This window comes from Drosophila navojoa, chromosome X, assembly GCF_054131105.1.
Source record: "Drosophila navojoa isolate 15081-1374.11 chromosome X, UAZ_NAV_1.0, whole genome shotgun sequence".
In the NCBI taxonomy this organism is placed as follows: Eukaryota; Metazoa; Arthropoda; class Insecta; order Diptera; family Drosophilidae; genus Drosophila; species Drosophila navojoa.
Window position 1 is genome coordinate 17,014,208 of NC_142895.1, and position 23,722 is coordinate 17,037,929.

The window sequence follows — 23,722 nt, forward strand, 5'->3', positions numbered from 1 at the left end:
AAATTTTATTTTTAAATTTTATAAAAATGTTTCCTCCGTGTTATCAATGCCTATTAAGCCTATTTGTATATACATGTACATACATAGATAGCTCAAGCATATAAATGTCGCAATTTGATACTACAAATGCCGATTGCCACGCCCCTAATGGCCGTAGACACCTCATTTTTGCCCAGTTCTTAGAAAGAGCTAACGGTAACATATATGCAAAATTTGAATGCTTACGCTCAAAAAATGTGAAAATTACAGGGTATTTTTCGATATGCCACGCCCCCAAAGAGGCGTGACAATTATTTTTGGGGCATCGATAGAGGAGGTTACCAGTAACACAACTATCCAAATTTGAAGCTTCTAGCTCTTAAACTGTAGGAGATATAAAGTTTTGCGGTTTGCCACGCCCCCTTTGGGCGGACATATATCCACTATAGCTTGTTGGACTTGGGAGGTCAACTCACGTATATATACCACATTTCAAGTCTCTAGCATCAATAGTGCCTAAAATATAGCCAAATTTGAAAAATCACTATATCTTCAGGGCCGATTTGCCACGCCCCTATTAGGCGTAGACATACAAATTTTTAATCAGTCATTATAGAATTATAGCATTAGCTCACGTGCGAAATTTCAACGTTCTAGCTTTAGAACTTTAGGAGATACAGTTTTATCTGATTTGCCACGCCCCCAATGGGCGTAGATATATCCACCATAGCTTTTTGGACTTGGGGGGTCAACGCGGATCTACATACCAAATTTCAACTTTCTAGCTCTTCAACTAACATGATTTCTGGTATATCGGAAAATGCATTTTCCGATTTGCCACGCCCCTAGTGGGCGGATCGGGAAAATTTTAACACTTTATAAATCGGAGTTATACACGAGTATGTGTTCCAAATTTCAAGTCTCTAGCTTCAATAGCGGCGAAATGAACTGCGTTCATACGGACAGACGGACAGACGGACAGACGGACAGACGGACAGACGGACGGACGGACGGACGGACAGACGGACGGACAGCAAGACGGACATTGCACAAAACCAATATACTAATTCACTTCGTGAATGAGTATAAAAAGTCGACTAAGTAAAACTTAGAAAGGCAAAGCCAAGGGAACCGAACTGAACATAACCTTATCTATTATCAGTTAGTCTCTTATCAAGACTGATAACAAAATGCCGAGCAGCCATGAGCAACAACTGTTTAAGCCATCAATAGTCAATTGCAGTACAAATTGAGGAAATGTTCATTTTCAATATTTATGCAAATTAAAACAAGGATGAAGCAATTTCACAACAGTAAATATTAATATGGCAAAAGTCATCGTTATTTTCCATGAATAAATATTTTACGAAAATGCATACTGATTGAAAAAAAAAAAATAATAATAATAAATAAAAAACAAAATACAGAAAACAAATTTTATAGCTTTTGCTCTGTCAAAGTAAAATGTCCATATCGAAAACCTAGTAATACTACAATATATAACTGTAATAATAACTATTTAAAAGTTGTACTCTGAGCTGAGATGGAATAAATTTTTACGAAATTATTGTGTGGGCTAAGCCTGAGAATTGATTTTGGAACAAATTCCTGTTAAATTGTTGTCAATTGCAATTGACAGAGATTGAGGGCAGTTGAGTGGGCTGAAATTTAAGGCAACACAATGAGACTGGCTGGCCCATAAAATTGGGCTATTTAAGGGCTGATGATGGGCCCGGGCACGACTCGTGGCCGCCAAGGCTGCCCACTTTGGTTTGGCCAGAGTCGACGAGCCGCCCAACTGCATCCAAGCAATCCGGGCAATGCAGACAATACAAATGAGTTGCCGTTGCTTATTTCGGAGGCTAACACTCTGCTGTCTCTGTGTGTGTGTGTGTGCGTGTGTGTGTGTGCGGTCTCATGAGTCTAATGCCGTTTGCTGCTCTTGTTTGCAGGCTCCTTTATATTCCTAACCATCGAGAACGAGGACTCGGCGCTGCTGCATCAACAGCATACGCTGGCATCCACCAAGCGCAACAGCAACACCAATGGGAACGACAACGGCATCTATCAGCAGCAAAGGTCGTCGCCGCAGACGACACAGCAGCAACAACAACAGCAACAACAACACCAGCTACATCAACAACAGCCCGGACCACACTCGGACAATGACACGGTGGCCGCTGCAGTTGCCCAGGGCCAGGGACAGGGACAGGATCTGAGCCATGGCGTTGAGCGTGGCGCGTATGGTCAGGCATCGAATGACTTTGTTTATGGATTGGATGACAACGACATGGATGGGGGGCAGACGCAGTTTGCCTTATCGCCGGATACTTATGATGTACGGCAGCGCACCATTGAGAATATCTGGGACATAACCGTGTCTCTCAACATACTCTACAAGGAGAACTGGACAAAGTAAGCAGCACTCTTGGCTATCACACTACTCACTTATTCCCACACACACACTCACACATATGTGCACTCTCTCTCATTCCTGTCTCTCTCTCACTCACAGATTAGCCGCACTTGAAATTGCCAAGTTTCAAGACCAATTAATCAAGAGACTGAACGAGGATGTTATGCTGCAATTATCACACGACGATGTGGCTGGCGGACATTCGGCTGGTGGTGGTGCTGCTGCCCCGGCGGGGGGCGTCGGTGGCTCAGCTGGTTCAGCCAACAATCCAGCCACAGAAGCTGTGCTCCTTCACACACACTTTCATCATCATCGCCTCGCTGGCGGCGGCGGCGGCGGCGTGGGTGGACCACCACATGAATGGAATTTCGCCAAAGCGTTTTTGTATTCGCTGACCGTTTTGACCACAATTGGTAAGTGCCCACCAGACCAGACCAGACCAGACCAGTGCTTAGCACCATCCATGACAGAGTAAAAGCCAGAAAAGAAGAGAGCAAGTGTGAGAGCGAGAGAGAGAGAGAGAGGGAGACGAAGCCATGTGTGGCTGGCCGCTGAGGTGGACTGCATTCTGCCATTACGCCCGGGCCGTGGGCCATAAATTTGATGTTCCACCAAACGGAAATTTGCTTTACTTCGGTGGCGAGAACATCAAGTGAACTTCGTGCACTTGATTTTAGATAGCGCCGCAATAGGGCTCACGGCCCATTCGCCTTTTGACACGGCCACAGCAGCCAGACGGCAGACCACAATGGATCGATGAGCTGACCTCATGAACTCATGCACCTCGATATGCCAGTTTCATTAACCAAATGCAAGAGAGTCCAAGCAATAAATACATTGCGAAGTGAGAAGCGTGACGAGAAGCACGCGAAGTGTAAGGAGAGAAACTACAAATATCGTAGAGCATGCTGTGAGCAGAGGGAGAGAGAAAGAGAGGAATAGAGAAAGGAAGAGAGAGCAGAGCGAGAGCTAGTTGAGCGATATTATGAACTAAGCCACATTAAGTGAGAAGCACAAAGAGAAGTATGACGGTTAAAGGAATAACTTAACTGAATTCATATCTGAATAATTGTAAGAAAAGTAGAAAGAAGCAGATATGGAAAGGCAAGACTGGAAGCAAGAAGCCTAGCGAGAAGTTCAGTAGGAAGCATGCTGAAAAGTCAAGCATAGTGAGAAGCATAGTGGATATACTAGAATAGCGATAAACGAGAAGCGCAGCGAGAAGCTTAACGACAAGTGAAAGTGAAAGGTGAAAAACAAAAGGAAAAAGCATAGTGAGAAATGTGAATATAGTTCAGTGAGAACCTTAGAGATATGCTTCACATGAATCACTAAAGTACACTAATAATACTGAGAACCACAATATGAAGCATAAATGAGCAAGACATGGTGAGAAGAGAAATATTAAGATTAGCAGAAAACTAAGCATAAAGGAACTTAACGAGTAACAGAATGAGAACAATAAAGATTATATTAAAGAGGCTGGCAGGCGAAGTTTGGCAAGAAGTATAAAGAGAATCCTAACGCAGAGCATAAGTAGAAACAAAACAAGCTTTGCAAAAGATATATAAAGACTACGTAGCTGAATGGAGAGCATGAAGAGAACAATAGTGAGAAGACTTGCAAAGCATAGCTTATAGATAAAAGTATAGCTACTGATTTTTTGAAAGTTTTAGAAGAAACATAGAGAGTAACACAATTAAAGCATAGGCTAACAGGTTAGCTAAGCAATAGTCATGTAGAAGATAAGAAAGTAAACCAAAAGCAGACAAAAATCTTCCATTAATTGGAAGATAATTAAGTTTCAATAAAAGACTAATAATTCCTTATTAACAGCTGCTCAAATAGAATTGGGAATCTAAAATTTGAAACTATCAAGATAAGTTCTAAAAACTTGACAGTTAAAAAACCTAGATAATTGAGAAAATGATGACAGTCATACGAGATGGGATTTTCGCTAGGGTCAAATCAATTGTCGACTTAACAATTTCGATGTGGTAAAGTATATACAAATGCATAGATTTCCATCTGTAGGTGAGAATATCTAGGTAAAATGTTGCAAATTCCATAGCTGTAAAAGTTTGAATACTGAACAACATCGACGAGCCACGACGTGTGTGTGTGTGTGGCTTATCGGAGATGCTCATCTGTCATTTGTGTGCTCATGTGAGAAGAATATCTTTCAATTGGCATTGTCAAGGCGCTCACACATACATACGTACCTCAATTCAAGCCGTGTGTGTGTGTGTGTGTGTGTGTGTGTGTGTGTGAGCTGCCTTGGCTGGGACAGAGTTTTGCAGTTGTTCGACTTCCCAGGGACTGTCAAGTGCTGGCGTTTGCGCTTTTTATTTTTTGTAATTTTTGTCTTTTGTTGCTGCTGCTGTTGTTGTTGTTGTTGTTGTCGTTGCTCGGTAATTTCGTAGGTTCACCCACAAAAAACAAGCCGAAAGTCAAATATTGATAGAGCAAAACAACAAACGAAGCTATTTGCTTAGCCCGAATGGCCAAAACACACACACACACACACACACACTTACTGGGAAGGACAGCTAGAGTGAGACAGCGAATGTGAGTGAGCGAGCGAGCGAGAGAGGCACAGACACGACTTTCCACTTGTGAAAATGCTATAAAATAAAATTTGCAAAAATTTTGTGCTGATCTTGGCAGTTCATGCAAAGGGCCGACAAGCAAATACGCCCCAACACGGCCCCAGTCCCAATCCCAGTACCAATCTCAATCCCAATCCCAATCCCAATCCCAAGACCCAATCCCCAAATGCCGCCCATTGCATAAAATACTCAACAGACACACAGCGAGTGAAAGAGAGATAGGGAGAGGAGAATGGGGAAGGGCGCGGGGGGAGGCGGTATTTCGGGTCGCATTGTCAGTTTGCAATTGCGTTAGTCAGCAGAGGCTGCTTCAGCTACTGGGACATTTGTATTAACATGGCTTCCTGCTTGCCAGGCGGCTTATTATTATTATTATTATTGTTTTGCGGCTTTCAATGGACGCCATGGCCCAGGCACATTGTTCTTGGGCGAACGCCTACAGAAAAAAACAAAACAAAACAAAAAACACAGGACAAAAAAACAACAAACAAACAAAAAACAACAACAACAACTGTGAGCACCCAACAATATGATTATTATTATTGGCCAGCCCTCGACTAAGACACTGCTCCAATGCACTACTGGGCTACAATCACACAGACACACACACACACACACACATACACACCCATACAGACTGTGTGTAACGCCTAGAGATGGCTCGTCCTTTGGCTTCACTTTCACATTTGTTTTGCTCACGAAATGCCAATGAAATTTTGATTACTATAAACAACATTTAGCATACGGACATTGAAGCGCTCTAAAGTCTAATTACGAGCGATGTGAGGCGACTGGCTCACCTGAGTGGTTTTAATGGAATATTGTTTATCCAAGCCTTAAGCTGCTTTAGGAGCAGAATTTTGGGTTTTTACTTTTGAAAAGTTCATTCACTTGGTCCGGCTAATGCCGTTACTTTAACAGTTATTTTATAATAACTGTAAGTATTTTATATAATCCTCTCAGAATACAATTTGTAGCTCCAATCTTAAGTGAGCCTAATTCTGTGTCCAAAAAAGAAATTATAAACGCAGACAAAATTGAAATCTGCAAGGTTTTTATTTTTCTTCCATAATTTATATTTTAATATATTATTTAGAGATTTACAACAAAACAATTATAATAATGTGCTATTATTCCATAATTTATATTTTAATATATTATTTAAAGATTTAAAAAAAAAAATATATATATAATAATGTGCTATTTTACATGTTTTAATATCTAAGAGTTTGTATTTTGTACTTAATAAAAATTAAAAAAAAAAAAAAAACAATTTTGTATTTTAAACAAAAACATAAATTTTACCATATTTTCTGAATGTATAGTAAGTTTTATATTTATTATTTTACGTTTATTTAGCGAATTCTTTGATAACTCTGGTCATTTGTTTGCACAGCTTTTTTTATTTATCCAAATTATTATCTTAGTAATTCTTACTTAAACAAACATTGAAATTTTTAACTATATATACATTATTTAAAATTTAATATTCTAATATTGAAATAATAGTACTTTTTTTTAATTCTTTAATATAAATGAGAATAATTTTTACTTAATAAAAATTTGGCATACCATTTTCTTTTTTTTATATTCGTAATATTTAGCTAATAATTATTTCACTTAACAATGAGAACTAAAGTCTTTTCTTTTTTGTAATTTATTGCTTATATATTTTCTTAATATTCTTTTTCAGTTTTATATCTTCCAAAATACATACATAAAACATATTAGGGAACTCCTTAAGGTTTAACTTACTCTCATGGTTATCCAATCGCTTTCCCACTCAAATTCAACTTGTAGTTAGTTCTTAAGTCTTTCAAGCTACTGAGATAAGTGTATTCCACAGTCGGCACGAATCTGTTTCTGTTTTCCCCAATGAAAACATAGTAAAATAATCATGAACATTTCATTATTGTTTCGGGAAATATTCAGGTTCAGAAGTCAATAAACTTCGGCTTTCACTGGAATCAATTTCTAAAGCACCTTCGCCACGCTGTTGTGAAAACCTGCAAAAGGAGCCGTTCAAAGGCTTCTACAGCCACTTCCGGCATTTATTTTTGGCACAAAGCACAAAGAAATAATTCAGGGATCTTTCGAGTGCTCAGTGAGCAGAGATGTGAGGGTTTCGCATTGTTTTGCTGGGAGATGATTCGACCTTGGCATTTGAGTTTGCTTAGTTCTCTCAAAAGTTCTGACAAAGAAATTTGTGGGCTTTTAGTTGCTGTATGTATAAATGGCAATTTCTCGTATCATCTATATTACGTAGTACGTATATTACATAAAACATATTTATTCTAAGCATATTTCATATGTTTCACTTACATATATCTCATACATTCCATACATACGTATATGGCATAGTATATCACTAAAAGACTATACATATATATTTTTCACACATATACCATATATATTTTACACATATGTATATCACATCTATCATCAAACATTCATATATGATACATATACATGTCATATTTCATATAAGTCACTTACATATGTCGTATATCATATATCACTTACATATATACGATATATATCACTTATATGTATCGTATATATCTTATAGATATATGACATATCTTTCGTATATCCCATAAATCACTTGCACATATCACATATACACAGTAGAATCCGGCTATGACGACGCTCAAGGAACCGTCTTTATATCGGGAAGACGCTACAACCATATAAGTTTACTGATAGAAGTTTGTCTGAGAACCAGAATTCTTGTTAGTCGAAGTCGTTATAAGCCTATGCTATTATATCTTCTATATTCTATACGTATATGGCATATACCATATTAACATACTTATCATAAATCATATATAACACTTAAAAACATATGTATATTGCATATATGCTATAAATACCATGCACATATGATCTATAGCATGTGAAGGATTACACATGTCATATATCAATATTTATTAAACATACCTTATTCATGTAGGTCTTTCACATGCCATACATACACGACATATACATGTGTATAGGCCTTCACACAATCCCACATATCACTGCTTAAGTCACCGTCAAGTCACAGTTTCAGTAACTGTTCATTTCATCGTCATTTCACTCACACAATTTCGTGCAGGGATCGTGCGTGCTGCAGCGTCCACGCTTCCATTGCTATTTCCAGCCTGGGCACATTTCACAGCTCCTATAATAAACACACACACACACACACACACACGCACACATTTGATATGTAGTACACACTTTATATGTAAACGAGTGTGCGTGTGTGAGTGTGTGTGTACATCTCGCTATGATTGTCTTGGGCATAAATGGGAATTTATAGGCGGTTTGCTCAGACTCTGTCCCGATTTGGCACTCGCCCCGACTCTGGCTCGGGCGGCCGACTCCCTTAGCCTTCGACTGGGCCACAATAAATAGCCAACTCCGGCAATCCCTGGACGGCAATAAGACAAGTAATTTAGTTGCAAAATAATTTTAAATTTCATTTTCCATTTTCACAGCACTCACTATCATCAATTGCGCATCTAGCGCGGGCGCTCCTCTTCGCTTCTCATCTTCTTCCCTTCTGCTACTTCTTCTTCATTCCCTCTCTCTCGCTCATTTCGGTTTCCATTTTGCTCCTTGCTGGGAATTGACTTTTATGCCTTGGCATATCCTGCTTTATGCGAGTCCTTCGATGCATAAGCAAAACATCGATATCAGCACTTTGTGTAATTGTGCGCCTTATGAATGGCTCTGAAGCAGGCCGAGCTCGGCTCTGAAGTGGATTATCGGAGCTATTACATTATATACGAATAAACATAGAGAGCTATACTTAGATTTAATGTGAAAGCATCAAATTAATTATACTTTGAGTAGGTGAACACATTTTGTTTGCATTCTTTATAGAGTCAAGCTGTCTAATTTTATTTAATTATTTAAGAGCTGCATAAATAAAATATAAATATTAAAATAAAATATAATAAATATTATTTATATCACTTTTCTAACATTTTACAAGGCAATATTCATAATTTTATCGAGTAAACCCATATTATTTACTTATTTATTTTTTCCATTCTACAATATATTTGTTATTCATTTTTTACTTCATTTTTTATTTATTTATTTTACATATTTTTTATTTATTTATTTTACATATTTTTTATTTATTTATTTTACATATTTTCCAAAAATTTTTTTTTAATGAAATAAATATATTTTTATTTATGTTCTTTCCTTTATTTTACAAAGCAATATTCATTATTTTATCGAATGAATCCATTTAATTTTTTATTTATTTTTATTTATTTATTTGTTTTCTATTTTTCTTTTAATTCATTTTTTAAATATTTATAACCTTTTTTTAATTTATTTAATCTTTTAATAATGAATAAAATAAATGTAAATATATATTTATATGATTTTTTTATTTTTTATTTTAATTACAATATTTTTTTAGATAAAAGTTTATATTTTTATTAAGTAAATGAATATAATTTTTAATCCCTCCCAAAAATTTGTAAACATTTTCGATTGCAGTTGCCTTTAAGGCCACGCCCACCTAAGCCATTGCAAGTGCTTTGCCATCTAATTCCATTCTATATATGCGATTCCAATCGAAACATGCAAATGTTAAATTTCTAGTTAGATTTATTTATTTGTTATTAAATGGATTCTCCAAGTGGATTTGCTTTGCATGCTTGACTAGCGCAGGCCAACTAATTGCCAATGCTAATTAGAATGAAATACTAAGGATTAATAATTCTAATCAACTTTTCGAATAAACTACGAAAACTGTGAAAACTCTGAAAACTTTAAGAAACTTGCAAAAGAAACTTGCTCAAAAGACGCTTAACTCATGCATTTCCATAAACAGAATGTCAGGGAACTTTGGCAAACTTTGTTTAGCAATTGAATGTATGTATATGTGCATATATCTGTATATGTATATATATATAATTCCTTATATGCATGTGTATGCTTACCATGTTAAACGCCTCGAATTCGCATCGACTCGAATAATGCATTTAACTGGGCAACCCGCTGTCACACACGCCCCAAACGCCCCACAATAAACGCTCTAAATATTGAAATCGTTCAATATCTTTCAATAAAATATGTAGATGCTTCAATCAGTTTCAGTCTAACATGCCACACACACACCCACCCCGCCCTCCCCCCTTTCCCTTAGCCTACCAACCCACACCCTTTTGCCGTCGTCTCGGCCAACAAATTGACAGCGCGCCAGCTGAGTTTTACAGCGCAACGGCTTTTGGTTTCGGGTCAATGCCAATATTATTAGCCCCAAACCCAGCTCACGAATGTGTGTATGGGGGTGTGCGTATGTGCGTATGCGTGTGTGTGTGTGCATCATACAGTGGGACCTTTGCACATTGTAATTGTTAACCATGGGAACGAGCTAAATATACATATTTATTTTCATCAACATTTTTAATGAAAGGGAATTCTTCAGGCTTTCAAATGTTTATATTCAATTTATTTTTATTATTCATTTTATATGTACATATTATGTTGAATTTTTTTTACTCTTTGTTTTTTTTTTTTTTTTTAATTTAAATATTTTAATTCAATTTTTTTTTTTTTTTATTTTGTACAATTTGTATTTTTATGCTCATTATAATTAAATATTTATTTATTTTTATTATTTATTATTTATTTTATATGTATACTTATGTTGAATTTATTTTTATAATTTGGTGTTATTTAAATATTTTAATTTTAGTTATAGTTTTGTTATTATTTTTTTTTGTACAATTTTTGTTTTTATATTTTTTTAAATAATTATGTTGTATATTTTTTACAACTTCTTTGTTTTATGTGTATTGTTATTATTATTTTATTTATTATTATTAATTTTGTATTCTTATCATTATTTAATAATACATATTTTATAATTACTTTTATTTAAGTTATATTAATTTTTATTATTAAAATTATTTTTTCTTATGTTATTTAAAATAAAATTTAATTCTCCGTCTACTTGGCCAATTGTTTGCAGAGAAATTTAAATTTATGGCACATTTGCCGCTATCCGCCCCACTGTGCATCGTCTACTTTCTGACACTTTGACATTTTTGCCAGAGCTAAAGATTTTTGGGGCAGGCGGAGGATTTCATTTAAATTTGCTGTCAACGCAATTACATGCTGTGCGTGTGTGTATGTGTGTGTGTGTGTGTGTCCCCTGCAGCAATGCAAAGTCTTTGGCTCGATTTCGATTGGCCGTATCGTGTCGGCACTCGACTTGCCTCATCTGATTTTATATTGATTCAATTTATTTGCGTTGAGTGCTCTACGCTCTACGCTCTACGCTCCATGCTTAGTGCTCTGTCTTAATGTCCGGCGGCCGCTGCCTTCATGAAACAGCAAACACTCACTGCCACGGCAATAAAACATTGAAACTCCCCCCACAGCCACGCCCACCAGCTCCCTAGACGCCTATCAGGTATATTGCCTCGCAGCGACATGCATAAAAATACATCAAGCGCCAACAATAAAATTAAGAAATTTTCAATTTATGCATGAGACACCTGACGAAGACGACGACAACAATGTGTGTGCGTGTGTGTGTGTGTGTGCCACGCCCATCAACAACAACCACATACTACATTCATTTGCGGTCTACCTGCTGTAGCTTGTTAGGCACTTTTATTGCCCCGCCCGCTTAATTATTTCTGCAACAGATGCCGGAGTTGAGAATCGGAGAGGAGAGAGAGAGAGAGACAGAGAGAGAGAGAGGGAGATTTCCCCTCAGATATGGAGCACGGCGTATGGCATATGACTGATGATACGATCCAATCAGATGTCGACTGCATGCATTCCAATTAGAATAATGACGATGTGCGAACATCCCACAGAAGAGCGGGGACTGACTGACTCACTAAACAAAAGCGAAACGTCAATCTCTTTGAGTTTGCTCGAGTTGAGCAAAAGTTTGTGGAAGTTGTGTAAGGGAAAAATTAGATATTATATATTTCATATGGGAGCATGAAATAGGATTTCTTTTGACAGTCTTTAAAACATATACACATATCTGGGAATACACATATCTGTTTGTTCTCAAGAGGCTTTAAGGAAACATTTAAAACTTATGAGCAACGGTTAAGGCTGTGCCAAATATTATATTGATATATCTATGTACATATGTTATACTTGTGCTACTTATGCTAAGCTCTTTCCCTATATATTCATCTCTTTAAATGCTCTCCGCTGTCTCTTAGCTTTCATAGCCTTCTTTATTTTATTTTTATTCGTTCACTTCCCCATCTCTTCTTCCAGCTCTCGCGCTCTCGTTTACTACTTCTGTTTCGCTCTCAAGTGCATTCTGCTGTCTTTCGTCTTTTCTTTATCTTCCTCTCTCTAGCTAGTTCATTCTCTCTCTCTCTCTCTAGCTTCATCTCCGTCACCCTCTCTCTCTCTCTCTCTCTCTCTCTTTCTCTCTCTCTCTCTCTCTCTCTAGATTTTCCTCTGTCTTCTTATGTTTCTCACTATATTTTTCTCCTTTTCCTTCTCTATCTGTCCTATTCTTTTTTCACTGTATATTTTTTCTCTCAGTCTTTCCATTAGTTGTCCGCTCTTTGCCTCTATTAACTCATCTATATCGCTCTCTATCGCTCTATTTATACATTTCTTCCATCAATCTCTCCCTCTAGTTCTCCCTCTCTCTCTCTCTCTCTCTCTCTCTCTCTCTCTCTCTATTTCTCTCTCTCTTTCTCCCTTTCTATCGCTCTATATCTCCCTATCTTTATCTCTCTCTCTCTTTCTTTCTCTCCGGGTTTCTCTCTCTCTATCTGAGATATACTCTCATCTTCTCACTTACATCTCCCTTCTCTTTCCCTTCTATTCTCACTTTTGTTTTGCTTCCACGTTTGTAATTTCCTTCTTTCTCTCTTTTAAATCAAATCTTCTATATTCCCGTCTCTTTCTCCTCTCTTCTCTCTCCTTCATTCTGTCTTTCAGATGCTAACCCTGTCTAGCTAACCCTGTCTAGCTCTCTCTCCCTCTCTCTCTCTCTCTCTCTCTCTCTCCCTGTCTCTCGCTCGCTCTATCTCTTTCACTGTCTAATCACCTCTCCGCTCTCTCTCACATTTTCCAGGCTATGGCAACATCGCACCTCGCACAGCGCTCGGCAGGATCGTAACGATGGCTTACGCCTTCTTTGGCATCCCCTTGACGCTCGTCTACCTGAGCAGCACCGGCAGCATTCTGGCCAAGGTGGCGCGTGAGGTGTTCTCGAAGGCGCTGTGCTGCTGCCTGTGCTCCAACTGCGGCTACTGCTGCTACGACGAGAAGCGCATGGCCGAGAAGGAGCGCCGGATGAAGCGCAAGCGGCAGCAGGAGGAGCTGCGCAAGCAGCAGGCCGTCATGCAGGAGCCGTACTATGTGCGCGACGTTTACCATGCCACGCCCGAGAAGCAACCGCCACCAGGAGGCGGTGGCGGCGGTGGAGGAGCCGGTGGCGGAGCTAGCGCTGGCGTTGGCGTTGGCGCTGCTGCCACCTCCACTGGCGGCACACCCACTGGCATACCGGGCCTGGGCATGGCCGCAGCACCGCCCTCTGGCGGCACAAACGGCACGGACATCGATTCGCTGAGCGCCAGCGAGTCGCGCGGCTCAATGCACGGCCTGAGCATCCTGGCACCCATTCTGCTCTGCTTCTCCATGATGATCATCTACATAGTGTTTGGAGCGGCGGTGCTCTACCGGCTGGAGAACTGGCCGATCATCGACGGCATCTACTTCTGCTTCATGAGCCTCTCGACCATCGGCTTTGGCGACATGCTGCCCGGACTGCGTCGCGACTCGAATGCCACCACCTGGTTCTGCTCGGTGTACATCATGTCCGGTATGACGTTGACGGCGATGTGCTTCAATGTCATCCACGAGGAGATCGTCCATCGCATACGCATCGTGGTCGAGTTCAAGAAGGCGGGCAGCGCCGCTGCTGTCGGCGCCGCCGGCTCCATGCTGGATGTCTCGCACGAGGATGGCAATCAGTACTATATGCCCGCCTCCTGACACTATGAGAAGCGCGGCCATCTCTATCAGCGCAATCCCACCGAGGAGACACTGGTGACAGGTCAGCTCCATTGAATTTTCCACTAGCTTTCGAGCAATCCTTATAATGAATGAATTGTGTTCAACTGTTCGTCTGCAGACACGCCCACTTCGCTGGTGCTAAAGGATTATGTGAACCACGAGCTGGTGCCCATACTGACCATGGATCCGAACGGCTCACGCCTGGGCCTGGCCCAGCCGGCGCCCGTCTATGCGAATCAAACGGACAACACGCTCGGCAGCCCGCTGCTCGACGGACAGATCAAGCCCGGCGTCTACACGCTGGCCGAGGAAACGGAGCTCGAGCTGCAGGCCGTCCACACGGACACGCAAGTGGAGCGCGTCTAAAGGACGCGCCCAGGCCGACCTTAGCGCTTAGGTTTAGTTCTTAGTCCTTAGCCAAGTCAGTTTAATGTGTACAATTACCAATACTAACGTATTTTTTTTTTGTCTAGTATGTGTGTGAGTGTGCGTGTGAGTGTGTGTGTGTGTGTGGGCCATGCCCGGATAAATAACGAAAAAGAAAATTCAGAAAAACCAAATGCCTAGCCCTAAGTTTGACTATCATTGTATATACGAAAGATGGAGAGCGAGAGAGAGAGAGAGAGAGAGAGAGAGAGAGAGCAAGAAAGAGAGAGATAGAACGATTTAGAGACGTGTAGACGTGAAAGCGAGCGAGAGAGAAGTAGTTTTAGCCTTAGCTAGAGCGAGACGGCACGCGACGAGAGGAGACGTAAACATTTCCGTAGCCTGTAAGCCCAGTAAACTGAATAGAGAGCAGCCACTAGGTGTGCTACATACAGTAATTAGTCAATGTAGTGAACAAGAAGAAGAACAAAACAAAACAAAAGCAAAACAAAATCAAAGAACAACAAAAAAAAATAGAATATATGAATCCATATTTATAGGAGCACTTTGAACGCGATGTTTATGCGATGAATTTCGTGATGTCTTTCCTTTTGCCAGCTGTAGATGTCGGCTTCTTCTTCAGCTTTAGCTTAAGCTTGAGCTTGAACTTTTTTCCTTCGGCCGGTCTGGCAACACTACGCAACGTAACTGTACAGTCGGCGTTAAGTTGGCTGCGCCGGCGCCTGGTAAAATGTGTTTTTCCATAGAGACTAAATTCAAATTGATGTATTTATGAAAAGCTCTGTATGTATGCACATCAATGTATGTCGTTATGTATTTATATATATGCAATGATGTATGTATGTATGCATTGTGCGTATGTATGTACACTTTTTCTCTGTAAGCGCCACATCAAACTTGAAGAAAAATCCATAAGAGCATAAACTACTGTAGATATATTTATATACGCTATAAATATATTTATATGCATACATATGAATAATGAATAAAATATCGTGTAAGATCTTTCAACTTGCATAGAAATGCCCTTAAAGCATAAACATCCAACATTTTATACGTAAAGTCAAGCTTACATAATTAATACTACTAATACCAAAAATAAACAGAAAAACCAAAAAAATAAATAAATAAAATGAAATAAAAAAAAATAATACAACAAAAATTTAATAATATATTCCGAAAAAAAAGCAAAAATTAGCAAAACTATGCGATATATATATATTATATATAAATATAGATAAATGTTGTTTTTTTTTTTTTTTTTTAATTGTAAATGTAAAAGCTAACATAAAACCCCAAAAAAGAAGACGAAAAATGAGAAAAATATGCATATTATCAATGAATTTAAATTCATAAAACTTAAATAACGTTTAAAACTCGATAACTTTGTAAATTGAATGCATGTTTGAATGTACCCGATTGTATATTTAAAACAAAACAAAACCAAAAACAAAACCAAAAAACAATGCATAAATAAAACTTAAATAAGTAAAGATGTTAAAGTGCTGGCGTGTTCTGATTTTGTTACTACACTGTTACCACACCAATATTCACTTCAATTATTTTCGAATATATTTGTGAAGCTATTTATTTATATTTATATAAATATACAGATAACATTTCATGGCGCCACCTATGGTAATTGATTCAGACACACTTCATTGTTGTGTTAGCGCCACCTATTGTTCATCTCATTAAAGACCACATATTGGCACTGCTCCGTTGTGCTGGCGACAGCTCTTGTTCATCCCATTGAAGGCCTTGCACAAACGATGCGCTGTTATGCTAGCGCTATTTTTCAGCAGCTTTTATTTTTAATAACATGTTTATTATGTTTTCATCATATTTGCAGTCTCCAGTATATGTATGTGGATACATGAATATATAAATAAGAATTCATCTATGACATTTAGAATAAGCCAAATACTAGCACATTATGCAGCTCTGACGCCAACGATCAGTTGGCGCCATCTATGTATGCTAGCTGGCTAAGCAGGAATAACGCCCTCTGTCACAGTGTGGCCCAATATTGCATCAGGTGCTTTGGCGCGAAATTCGAAAAAAAAATGGGAACAATTTTTTGCATGGCTCGAATGTTTGCCCGACTAATTGAATATAAACAGGTGTGTGAATTTGTTATTAACGCTGTTTAGCAACAATTATGAGTCGGATCGAGCTAAAAGCGTTCACACTCCAGTTTCCAGTTGGCCGGCAGGCCAAACAAACGACGCCATCGATTTGTTATTAACAATTTAACCTTCAGCAAATTATCATTAATATGTGAGTGCTAGCGATTTGTTTATTCGATTGCGTTTCTTGGTTTTTGTTGTTACTGTTTTTTTTTTTCACTTTGTGTACGGTTTCGTTTTCCATTACAAATTTGTGATAAGCAAAACGATTTCGTATGTATGTACATACATATATTTCGTATATGTATGTATGAATGTATGTATGCATGTATGTATGTATGTATGTTCATATGTATGTATTACATGTGCTGCAAGCGAAATATTTACAAATTATTTCAAGAATCTCTACAGCAAAATAAAGAAGTTGGGAAATTTCTTTTAGTTGATATGAGCTGTATGTACATCCATGCATATGTATATGTACATAAACATATGTATGTATATACATATATATCTACATATACATATGCATGCATACAATTGTATGTTTGCGTGTACATCCATAGATAATCGACGCAGATGCTGTTCGTTGCAGTCGCTGCCGAAAAGTGGCTGGCCTTACACTTACTTACATACATACACACATACATACATATGTATGTATGTACATACTTCAATACATACTAACATACCTACATACATATGTACATATCCAACCATGTACATATATCTATACATATGCGTAATTACACACGCACATACATACATACATACACACATGTATTGTTTTTGTTATTTTGCATGTTTGTACGCACAACAAACTTGTATTTAAAAACAACAACAGAAATACACTCGGATCATGCTGAAAAAATGCGTAAATACAGATATACACAAAAATATATACATATACATATATATTCCATACATACATGTTTGGATGTATATCACTTCTGCTGCTTGTTCTTACACAACGTACACATACAGTATGTATGTACATACATATGTATGTAGGCATGACCTCTCTTCCCCAGCCGTTGCCTGACTCTCTCATGATCCACCGGCATACGAGCGCGCGCACACACACACACATACATACATAGAAGACTAAAAGAATAGTGTGCGTGTGTTTTGTTGTTGCGTGCAGCTCTCTCACATGCGAAATGCGCACTAATTGAGGCAGCACGTCGCCAAATACAAAAAAGAGACAACAACAACAACCACCAAATTATTTCAAACGGATTTTCATAGCTTTGTTTGTAAGCAACAGTTTGACAGAGTTGTAAGAATGTACATACATACATACATGTATGTATGTATCTATGGGTATGTAGAAAATGTCACATTTAGATTACTAAAAAGATAATGTACTATTACACAAAGTAAACAAAATGAATTACTGTTGTTGGAATAAATCAATCAAGCTAAGCACTCCAAGCAAAATACCGTGCTGAGCATAGCCAATGTAAACGGGATCGGTTTTTTTGCGTCTGTTGACATTGCGATGCCGCAAGAGCGCAAACCATGAAAGAGCAATTGAATGCTTAAGAGCGGCAGTGAACAAGAGCAATGGAGAGAGACGAGAGAGAGAGAGAGAGAGATCAAACGTTGGTGCCTTACGGTTGGGTATTGTATTTGTGTGTGTTTGTTTGCATTGTTGTCGTGTTGTACGCTGTTGCTTTATTTTATTGCTTTTTATTAATCACTTGTACATTTGTTATTCAACTATTTAGCTGGTTAGATGGAGAAGAAAACAAAAAGAACAAAAGCAACAACGACGTCGACGATATCATGGCCAATACCTGGGAACACTTGCTCGTCTCAGCATTGAGCAAAATATATCAAACTCCATGGCACAAACAAAAACAAATGACAACGAAGAGCGATGACAGAGTAAACCAAAAAGAACACACACAAAACGAATAAAATGTGAAAAAAAAAAACAACAAAAAAACTACTTTATAACGACAATTGGAGTCGCTAACAGAAATCGGTTTGAAAATAAAAATAGGAAAAAAAAAGATTAAATTGCTGCAATTTTTGTTTTGCCTATTTTTACACACTTTTTCGTGCTCTCACAAATGCATCTACATACATGCAATATTCGTATTGTGTTGGCATGTGTATGTGTGTGCGTCTGTGCATTAACACATGTATTTAATGCAAACAAATTTAAAGTGTTCACCCACTGTCCGCCGCCCAACAACGCCCTTCGCTCGACCAAACCAGACACGCTGACAGCAACAACAAAAAACAAAACACGACATCGACAACACGACCTCACCGAGTCGCCGATTCTCTCAAAAAACATATGTATGTAGCACGATTTACAGTGGTTAACACACTGCTAAAGCTGTACGTGAAAAAAAAAATATATATATATACCTATGAACTTAATACAAAAAAAAAAATAAATAAATAAAAATAGACAATACAAATAGCCATGTCGATAGCCATTACAATTGCAATTACCATTCGCAAGTCGATTGTACCACAAACTCGTGACACTGTGCATCGCTCGAGCTGCTTCTAAAGCTTGTCAACGATTTTGGAGCGCTTTCTCTCTCTCTCTCTCTCTCTGTCTGGCTATGCTCTTTCTGTTCTGTTTACTTGACATCACTAGCTGCGCTAAGATTGTTTTTACAAATTTGGTTGTGCTTGCTTAATTTCTGTGTTCCTTGTATTCATCTTTTCTTGATGTGCGCGCTAGTAGCAGAAGTATATTACCTATGTATGTACATATGTCTCACCTTTTATATGCAGTGAGTGTGTGTGTGTGTGTGAGTGACTGACATGCACTGGCATGCACGTGTTTGCGCACACATATTGAACTTTCTATGCAAGGGACATGAAAATTTTTACATTCTTTATTATGACAATTCATATTATTTTACAAACAAAATTCACTTACATACATATGTATATATTTATTTATCCATCAATGACCTATTTCTACAAAAATTGTTTGTGAAGCGTTTCAATTAATTATGTACATATGTAAATACATACATATGTATGTATGTGAGTAAAACCTCTTGCATAAATGCATACATACATGTGTATGTATGTATATAGGGTATTTGACATTCGATGGTCCAGTGCTGATTGGGTTCTTACTTGATGTACATACATACGTACATACATACATACATACAAGTATTTGCATATATAAATATGTATGTGTATGTATGCATGCATATGAGTAGAAAAGCTTTTCTTTTGCATTCTGTTTTCATTTTCATTGAAATTTAATACAGGCGGCGTCTCTAGACATTTTGTTGTGCGTATCTTTTGATTGTTTGCTGTTGCTGTTGTATTTGCTTCGTTTTTGTTTTTGATTTACTTTTGCCTTTGCCTTTGCCTTTGCGTTTGCTTGTAGCTATTTGCATAGATTGACTCTTACCGTAAATTGCAAATACAACCTATTAGAAATGGACGAGCTGTTGTCGTGCACACACATTCACACAGGCATATACCTATGCAACTGTGTGTTTTTGTGTGAGTGTATGCACACACTGTTATTTTTTTTTTTTTTGGCTGTTTCTGTTTCGACTGTTTGCTTTATTGCTCCACTTTTGCTTGTGACTTTTTAGTGACTTGTCGCAGTCGCTGTTATTTGATTTTCACATTTTTCTTTATTTTTGGTATCACATGATTATACAAACAAACACATATATTTATATATGTATGTGTGTGTCTATACGTGCATGAGTATTTGTAGGTGTGCTGTGTGTGTGTATAGTTTAGGAAAATGCCATTTAAACATTTCGGTTTGCGTTCACGTTTTGGGGTTGAGTAAGTGATCTGTGTTGATCTCCACATTTGTCGCTGTCTGCCTGCACGGTACAATGTGGTGACGTAAAAGATTGCCTTCGCTCGTTTGCCTTTGCGTTATCTTGACAATACACGCATTTTCGTTTATATATGTACATACAGATGTATACAGACATAACTATGTATGTACGTACGTATTTCTCTTTCATCACGTGTTGACGGCGCAGCGTGACTGCTCTTAGATTCGGAACATTATCGCTACTACTGGTCACACTGTGCGCGCTCAACACGCGCTGTGCGTACAACTGTGAGTGTAAAGTGTATGTGTTTGGTTTCTTTTGTTTTTGTTTTTCTTTGTATTTATTTTGCATCTGTATGGTGTAAGCTTTTGCACGCTCTCACGCTGTCGATTCATTGTTGTTATGCACCTGTTTAGCTGTTTATAGTTTTCTCTCTTTCTTTCTCTCGCTCTCTTTGTGTTGGGACAAGTTCTAACTGGTTTTTGCTGTTCCCGTTGAAGCTCTTCCAATTTTCATGCATTGCAATTTCCAATCAAGCAATTTCACTTGCTTGTTGGATTTAAGCGAATTGTATAACTTCATATCCGCTCTGTCGGTATTTCACCATTGAGAGAGATAGAGAGAGAGTGAGAGGAGGTTTTAAAGCAACGACCAGATTGACCGCATGGGGACAGTAGCGTCTAAAACTGTGAGTAAACAATTTTGGAAGGCGCTCTTATCATGCCAATGCGCGCGCTCTCCGTTTCACTCTCTCTATGAGTCTCCCTCTCTCCTTCTGGTGCGCTCAGCGTGGCCCACATAATTTTTGTTTGTTAGTTTTTCTGCTTCTTACATGCAGTCGCAGTCGCAGTCTCAGCTAATGCCGCTAACTCTGACTCTCTGCCTCTTTTTACTTCATTTGTTCTATTTTTTATATACAAGCATACATATTCATTTGTACATGCATGTACATATGTATGTATATTTTAAACATATTTAGGTATAGTATGTACAAACAAACAGATGAATGTATGTATGTATGTATTTATATACATTTTATCTCTGCCCATGTGTGTATTTACTTTTGGCCGGCCACGTTAAAAAAAATCGCTTTGGCCAAAACCGGCCGGAAAACGGGCATACAACAATTCCAATTAGAGTAAAAGCCGCCACCGACGTTTCAATTACGTGAGCGTCGCAAAATGTTTTGCTGTGTGCGCGACGCTTCTGTCTGCGTCGACGTCGGCGTCGGCATCGCCATCAACGCCAGCTGCAACACGAGAATGGCAATAGCAAATCATGAAAATTTGTATAATTGAGTGGCAAAACGATAAGAACTCGTGCTATATTGTTGTTGCTTATCGCTTGGCTTTCTCTTTACTGTTGATATGTATTCTTGCTGTTGTTGTCGTAGTAGCAGTTGTGGTAGTAGTAGTTGTGTCTATTCTGCCACACTTTGTGCACTACTCAGCTTATGCTTTGCTTTTTGTTTTGTTTGTTTTTACATCGGCAACGACCAGTGCAAACACAAACACAAACACATTGACAAAAAAGCCGCTCTCTTCATTGCTATCTCTCTCTAATTAACACGTTCGCATTACAATTCATTTTCATTAATAGTGCGACGTGGAACAAGTGCGTCGCCGTTTGCCCCACTGGCGGCTTGCTTTGCCTGACTGCATATACATATGTATGTACGTGCATGTGCCTCTGCTGCTTGAGTGTTTCTGTGTTTATGTTTGTTAGTATGCGTGCGCGGTTCGTGATCAAAATTAGAGCGCAACACACACGCAGCGGAGAGACAGTAACGGCATTTCAGTTTCTACTTTGTTTTAGACAATGCTCACGAATATGATAGCAATAGGCATAAATCATAATCAGTTCTCAATTTAATGTTTGTCATTTTTTGTGTATCAAATCACCAAAATTAATTATTTTAATTATGTACATATGTATGTATATATAAACACTTTTTAAAAATTTAAAAATTCAACCATCAATAAATATATTAATCATAACTACAAGCATTTTTATTATTTTCGTAAGCTCCGTATTTGATATGCACTTTGCGTTTTTGTTTGTTGTTAGCATACCTAGCCTAAATCAACTAAATGCCGATATACATATTGCGCTAAAGTATTAAACAGTATATGCGGGCAGATGAGCAAGAACGAGAGACAGACAAAGTGCGAGCGAGAAAGCGACAGGGGGCAGAGAGACACAACCAACCGCCAAGCTGAGAGAGCGAGAATGAGAATGATAACAGACGGCGATTGTTGTCGGCGACGCTGTTTTGTTATTTGCGGGCGGGTGTCGATGGGCAGGCAATTCAGCGTCGGACGCGAACGATGGCGTCGTCTGATGTTGCGGTTGTGTATGTGTGATTGACTTTTTTGCCTCTCAACGTGTGACACATGTGCACACATACATATACATATATGTATATGTATACATATAATTTTTATGGTGTACACACACATTATTTTTATAAATACTATTACCTTCCAATATATTTGTCATATATACACGAAATATACATATACATACAATTATGTGTATGTATAATTTCACACATGGGTTTACATACATACATATATCGGTTCGGGGAGGATAAACGATCGGTAGATATCAATATTATGAAATTAAAGTACATATTTCAAACAGCTTTTTTCCAATGGAATTGAAAAATATAGACTTACATATGTACATACAAATATCGACATTAATTCTATCGAATATATACATATGTACATACGCACTTACATATATGCATAAGTAACATATGTGCGCATATTATAATTATATTGTATTATTATTTTAACGACATACATATTTAGTCATATCGTTCCTTAAAAAAATATGTATAAATCAACTTCCATGAACTAGCATGTACATATGTTTGTACATATGCGTGAAATGATTTTATTTAATGACATATGTATATATGTATGTACATATAGAAACTTTGTTATTCGATCACATCTAGTCCCACTGTGCAAAACAGCAAACAAGTACACTTAAACTAACTGTAAGCGATCCATGCTGTTGCTACTTCTTCTTTTTCTGCCAAAAACAAAAACCATGTGTTTGCCACGCGCTTTGATCTTGCTCTTTCGCTCTCTTACGATCACTCACACATACACTCATTCGCTCACACACACACAATAGCGAAATGCCAAAAGAGCGCAGTCATATGTTTTTGTATGCGAGCTGTGCTTGGTTCAGTATGCGTGCGTCGAAATCATATAAACAAGATTTTGTTTTTGCAATTAAAATGCAAATAATTATGAGTGTCATTTGCGTTTTTAGACAAATGAAATTTGCAAAAGGCGGCAAAAGCAAATTCCAATACTTTAATTGAAACAGGCTGGTGTTGCGGTTGTGTCAGTTTACGTCAATGTGTTGACAAGT

At 38.1% G+C, this 23,722-nt stretch overlaps 1 protein-coding gene across 1 annotated transcript in view; it reads left to right on the forward strand.

Annotated features, from left to right (window-relative positions):
* The window catches only part of LOC108657712 (uncharacterized), a 111,843-nt gene extending 95,938 nt beyond the window's left edge, over window positions 1-15,905 (forward strand). Inside the window, exons 4-7 of the mRNA XM_089263737.1 lie at window positions 1,932-2,394; window positions 2,495-2,808; window positions 13,082-14,065; window positions 14,144-15,905. Of these exons, the coding sequence (XP_089119863.1) occupies window positions 1,932-2,394; window positions 2,495-2,808; window positions 13,082-14,004 (1,700 nt within the window). The 3' untranslated portion in view covers window positions 14,005-14,065; window positions 14,144-15,905. The remainder of the gene's footprint in view (window positions 1-1,931; window positions 2,395-2,494; window positions 2,809-13,081; window positions 14,066-14,143) is intronic.
* Window positions 15,906-23,722: the final 7,817 nt, after the last annotated feature.